General features: G+C 71.7%; 1 protein-coding gene across 1 annotated transcript; it reads right to left on the bottom strand.

Moving 5' to 3' along the window:
• Positions 1-4,226: 4,226 nt before the first annotated feature.
• Positions 4,227-4,730, bottom strand: EMIHUDRAFT_67058 (hypothetical protein; the record flags this gene model as incomplete). The annotated part of the gene is made up of 1 exon (XM_005764807.1): positions 4,227-4,730. A coding segment is annotated over one exon (504 nt), but the record flags the coding sequence as incomplete, so codon positions are not given.
• Positions 4,731-6,000: the final 1,270 nt, after the last annotated feature.

Below are 6,000 nucleotides of genomic sequence, written 5' to 3'. Positions count from 1 at the left end.
CCGGGGTACGCGCCGAGCACGTTGAGCACGTCGCGGAAGTTGAGGCCGACGCAATGCACGTGCAGCTCCACCTGGCCGGAGCCGAGCGGGTCTGCGAGCGGCCTCTGCGAAATGACATGCAGGTTAGACACCACGCCACGCGCATCAAAGTAGAGCTGGACAGGACCCGCCGCCGAGGGCGCTAGCTGGCTCAGACGAGGGACGCGGCGGCTGCCCTGATCGAGCGCCGTCTCAGGCTCGGCCCGCAGCCACTCCGACGACATCGCAAGAGCACGCGACATGTCCTCGGCCTCGTCCGCCAAGCTGACGTACGAGATGGTGGCGGACGGGACCTCTTGGCGAGCAGAGCGCAGCATCCCCAACAGCCCCGAGTGTAGTGGCCGCTCGCCGCCGGCCAGCGGCGCTTGAGGGGATCGGAATGCATGGAACGTCGCAGGATATGGGCCCAGCGTGGCGAAGCAAGCCGCACGCAACAACGCGAGCGCTGCCTCCGCGTGAGGAAGGTGGCCAATGGCTGCCGTCCCAGGCTGGTGTGCCGAGGCGTGCAGCGAGCGCGCGGCAGGGATGGCCACGCCACCTCCAGGCGTCACTGCGTGTGCCCGCAACATCGGCCGCAACCAGGAGTGCAGCAGCGACACCTCCACCGTGGACGACGCGGCTGCCTCGCGCACGATCCAGGACGTGGCGTATCCGTGCTGGGCAACCGGCGAGGCGTGTGCAGCCCCTGCCACTGCCCTGACTCGGAAGTCATCGAGCACGCACGCGCGCGAGAGCGACGCGGCTGGCCGAGTGAGCCACACGCACTGCGCATCCGCGGCAGTGCGCGTCGCGACCGGCCACAGACCGCCCCGCGGCACCCCGAGCGACGCCTCGCCAATCGAGAAGGGCAGCCGCGTCTCGCCGCCGGCCGACTTGGCCAGCAGAGCCGTCAGCTGGAGCGCGCCGTCCAGGTCGGCCGGGTGCACCTGCGTGCCGCCCAAGCAGCGCCGCCGCCGCAGCCGCGCCGCCGCGCCACCGTCCGCGCCGCCGCTCGACCACGCCGCGGCGAGCGTGCGGAAGCCGCCGCCGTACTGAAGGCCGATCCGCTCAAACGCCGCGTACAGCTGCCGCAGCTCCGCCGGCCGAGGGCAGAGCGCACGCGCCGACGCCAGCGACGGCGGCGCCGCGCCGCCGGGCTCGGCGCCTGCCCCGGCCAGGCCGCACGCAAAGTGTGCCGTGCGCGCCGCGCCCTCCTCCTGCCCGTAGCTAGCCACCTCGAGACGCTCCGCCGCCGCGTCCACCGACACCTCGACCCACAGACCGCCCGACTCGCCGAGCGGCAGCGGCTGCATGAAGAAGGCGCGCCGCAAGCCGACCGACGTGTCGGCGCCGAGCTCGGCCGCCCGCGACGCCGCGCACGCCGCGCACGCCGCGCGAGCCATCTCGAGGAAGCCAGCCGCAGGGAAGAGCACCCGCCCGAGAACGACGTGGTCGGCGACGAGCGAGCGTAGCCCGCCGTCCGAAGCCGACCGGAACCGCACGGCTGCACAGTCGCCGGCCGCGTCGAGCCGCGCCTCCGCGAGCGGGTGGGGCGTCTCGCGCCAGCCGAACCGGCGCCGACGGTACTGCGGGCCGCACTCCACCCGCCGAGCAAGCGCCCCGCGCCCCGCCTCGCCGGGCGCCGCGCGCAACACCGCGTGCACAATCGTGCCGCTGTAGCCAAAGGAGCTCACGCCGCCCTCCTGCGAGCCGGCCGCCGCGGCCGTCGAGCGCAGCGCCGCCAGCTGAGTCGGCAGCACGCACGCCTTGCCCTCCAGCGCCGCACTCACGTGCGGGTTCAGCACCCGCAGCTGCGCGTTGGGCGGCGCCTCGGCGCCGCACAGACCAAGCAACAGGCGCAGCAGGCCGCCCGCGCCCGCCGCCGGCTCGCCGTGGCCGCAGTTGGCCTTGATGCTGCCCACCGCGAGCGCCTCGCCGCCGCCTCGCCGGGCGAGCACCGCCGCGGCGAGCGACCGCGCCTCGATCGGGTCGCCGAGCGACGTGCCCGTGCCGTGCGCCTCCGAGCAGGCGAGGCTGTCGGCGACCACGGCTGCGTCGGCGAGCGCCGCCTCGAGGAGCGACTGCTGCGCGAGCCCGTTGGGCGCAGTGAGGCTGGCGCTCTTGCCGTCCTGTCGCACGCAGCTGCCCAGCGCCGAGGCGACCGGCCGGCGAGCCGTCGCGCCTCCCTGCAGAAGCCACGCGCAGCACGCCTCGCCACGGGCGAAGCCGTCGGCCCGGCGGTCGAAGGTGTGGGACCGGCCGAGCGCCGACAGCATGCCCGCGACAGCGAAGCTGTGGCTCACATCGGGGAGCAGCATCAAGCTGACGCCGGCCACCAGCCCGCTCTCGCACTCGCCGAGCCGCAGCGCACTCGTGGCCGCGTGGCTGGCTGTGAGCGCAGCAGAGCAGGCAGTGTCGTAGGAGACAGCAGGCCCCTGCATGCCGAGGATGTACGACAGGCGGCCCGAAGCAATCGAATGGCTAGTTCCTGTCGCACTGTAGACACCTCGGCCCTTCGAGCTCGCCATCAGTATCGGATGAAAATCGCCAGCCCCGATCCCCAAGAACACTCCCGTCAGGCTGCCCTTCAGCGACGCCCTCTCGAGGCCGGCTGCGTGCAGAGCGCCGTAGCCCCGCTCGAGCAGCAAGCGCTGCTGCGGGTCCATTGCGCTCGCCTCCGCTGGCGACACGCCGAAGTAGCTGCAGTCGAACCCGTCGATTGAACGGAGGAAGGCGCCGTGGCGCGACCGGCGTGCAACCACGTCGTCAGAGCGAGGCGCGGGCGGGAGCGACCAACGATCGGCCGGCACCTCAGCCACCGCGTCCACCCCGCACGAGGACAGCTGCCACACCTGACCGAGCACAACGCACCCGTCCGGTAGCTGGGCGCTCGCACCGCTGATGTCGGCGCCCACGCTCGACGTGACTCGAGCGCCAAACACCGGAGCGCCGCTCGCCTCCGTGACGGGGGCGTCCGCGTCCGCCTCGAAGAAGGCGGCCAGCTGGCGGGCTGTCGGGTGGTCGAAGACCAGGGTGCTCGGGAGCGACACACCGTCCCCGGCCACCGCCTGCAGCTGGTTGCGCAGCTCGACCGCGCCGAGCGAGTCGAGGCCGGCCTCCATCAAAGGCACGTCAGCATCCACGCTTTCGACTACCGTCTTCTTGAGCATGTCCAGCATCCATGGCAAAGTCACGCGCGGAGTGGATGCAGCTGCCAAGGTCGGCTGTGGGCGACTAACCGCGCTTACCGCCTTGCCCTGGCTGCGCAACTTCCACGGCAGCAGGAAGCCAGGCACCTGTGCCGCCTGCCCTAGCATCACCTTCCAATCCGCCGGCAATAGTGCCAGTACGTGGAGGGGCCCTCGCGCGACAAGGGCCTCCACGAGAGCACTCTGCGCCATCGACCGATCGATCGGGTGCATGCCGCCCTGGGCCAAGCGCTTGTCCGCCCCGTGCCGCGCCGCGTAGCCAATCTCTGAGACGGCGCTCCACTGAAGTCCATGGCCGCACACGCCCTCGGCGCGCCGCCAGTGGACGAAAGAGTCGAGCCAGCTGTTTGCCGCTGAGTGCGGCGCCTGCCCGGCGGAGCCCAGCAGGCCCGCGGCCGACGAGTACGAGAGGAACGTCCCGAGTGGCAGCGGCTGCACCAAGCGGTGCAGGCTGGCTGCGCCGCCGACCTTGGGGCCGAACACGGTGCGGAAGTGCCGCATCGTCTGGTTGGCGAGTGCGGCGTCCGACAGCACGCCGGCCGCGTGGTGGACGCCCGACGGAGGGCGCGCCGCCCCGACGAGCCCGCGCACGAGGCCGAGCAGCGAGTGCGAGTCGGCCACATCGCAGCGAATCGGCTCCATCTCGGCGCCAGCCTGCCGCAGCCACGCGAAGTCGGGCTCGCTGCCCGCCTGCACGCGTCCGCTGCGGGAGGCCAGGACGAGGTGGTCGGCGCCGCGCTCGACTAGCACGCGGGCCGTGAGCAGCGCGAGCCCGCCAAGCCCGCCTGTGAGCACGTGCGTCCCCTTCGCCGAGCGCGCCTGCGGCTCAACGAGCAGCTGGCCCCGCTCGCTCACGCGCGCGACCATCACCGCCTGGCCATCGAGGACCCCGCCGCCGCGCACGGCGTGGCTGTGAGCAAACCCGGCGTCGGCGAAGAGCGTGCACCACCGCTCCCAGCTCATGAGCGGGCTCTGCTGCCCCGCGCGCGCAGGGTCCGAAGCGAAGAGCCACCACCCATCCGTCATGCCAAACGTGATCTGCGCAAACGCGTTCGTCTCGAGCACCTCGTTGACGACGAGCAGCCCGCCCGGGCTGAGCAGCTGGCGGCAGTGCGCGAGGGTGTTGCAAATGTACGGCGTCGCGTGAAGCACGTTGGTGGCGATCGCGAGGTGCTGCTGCGCGAGGGCGAAGCCCTGGAGCCGAGGATCGGCGTCGATGTTGAGCAGCTCGTAGCGCATGAAGCCCGCATACTCGGCGAAGCGCTGCTGCGCCTGCAGCAGGAAGACCTCCGACACGTCCGTGAAGAGGTACTGCGCGCAAGCGTTCTGCAGCGCCGGCAGAACCATGGCCGCGGTCCCTCCGGTCCCGGCGCCCACCTCGAGCACGCACAGCTGGCGCCCGTCCTCCAGCCCGGCGACGACCGCCTCCACGGCTGCGAGCACGACGCCGTTGTAGAAGTTGGCGACGACGGCGTCCTGGTAGACGGGAAGCACGGCGTCCATCGAGCCGCCGGGGAAGAGCAGCTCCTGGTACGCAGTCGTGCCCTGGAGCGCTGCCCGGAGGTGCGGGCCGCACCTCGACGCCAGCGCCACCTCCGGCGCCACTCCGGCGTGCGCCCGCTCGACAGCGGCTCCGTCGACCTGCCCCTCCCCGCCGTCACGGGCGCCGGCGCACCACTGCAGCAGCAGCTTGTGGTGCCACTTCACGACGGTCGTCGGGTCGAGGCCCTTCAACGCCTCGCGCACGAACTGGCGGCACAGCCGGTCAAGCAGGGAGAGCGCGTCGGCCAGTCGGTCAAGGTCGATCGCCGCGGCCGCCGCTCCCGCGCTGGCGTCGAGGCGGCTGCGGAGCGCGCCAAAGCCGAGCTGCAGAGCCGGGGCGACGTGTGCACAGCTCATGCGCAGCACAACCTTGCCCGTGTTCTTGCCGTTGGCCAGGAAGCGGAACGCGTCCTGGACTCGGTGGACAATGTCGAACTCGTAAACAGGCAGGCTGTGGACCACCTCGGCTGACGCGCGCTGCGCGAGGACCCGAAGCACCGAGCGCTGAAACCAGCTCAGATTTTGGCTGACGTCAAAAGCAAAGTCCAAGGCCTGGTAAGCGACGTGCCTGATCGCTCCAGCGCGGCCCTGGCTCCAGATGCCTCTCTTGCCGATCTCCTCGAACCGCCCACGCTCGCCCAACAGCGCGAAAGCCGCCGAGATGAAGTCGGCGGAGAGGCTGTTGAGCACCGCATGCAGCCGCAGACCGCACAGGTAGCGCTGCGCGCCCAGTGTGGATGCGGCGGCGTCGCGCGAGCTGGCCATGAGCGCCACACCTTGGCGGCGGAGCAGCCGGTGCTTGTGCGGCGCGCCGGCCGTGCAGAGCGCCGGCGCACAGAGCCACTGCGCGTACTCGAGGGCCGTGAGCCCAACCCCGCCCGCGGCGGCGTGAAGAAGGAGCCGGCGACGCCCGCGGAGGGAGATCCGCTCGAAGCCGACATGCACGGTGCACCAAGTGCTGATGAGCGTCGTGGCCCCCTCGAACGACAAGGCCGCCGGCTTGGCGACCTGCATTCGCGCATCGGTGCGTGCATACGCCGCCAGGCAGCCGAATGCAGTGCCAAAGGAGGGGGCGAAGCGGGAGAGGTGACGAACGTTGCCGCCGACGCGGCGCACCACACCGGCACAGTCCGTGCCCGGCTCTGTGCGCGGTCCGGGATACTGGTCGAGCACGATGAGCACGTCGCGGAAGTTGAGTCCGACTGCGCGCACCTCAACCTCGACCTCGCTG

Source organism: Emiliania huxleyi, assembly GCF_000372725.1.
Source record: "Emiliania huxleyi CCMP1516 unplaced genomic scaffold EMIHUscaffold_58, whole genome shotgun sequence".
Lineage (NCBI taxonomy): Eukaryota > Haptophyta > Isochrysidales > Noelaerhabdaceae > Emiliania > Emiliania huxleyi.
The sequence above is the reverse complement of the archived record's forward strand: the minus strand, read 5'-3'. Positions and strand labels throughout refer to the sequence as shown.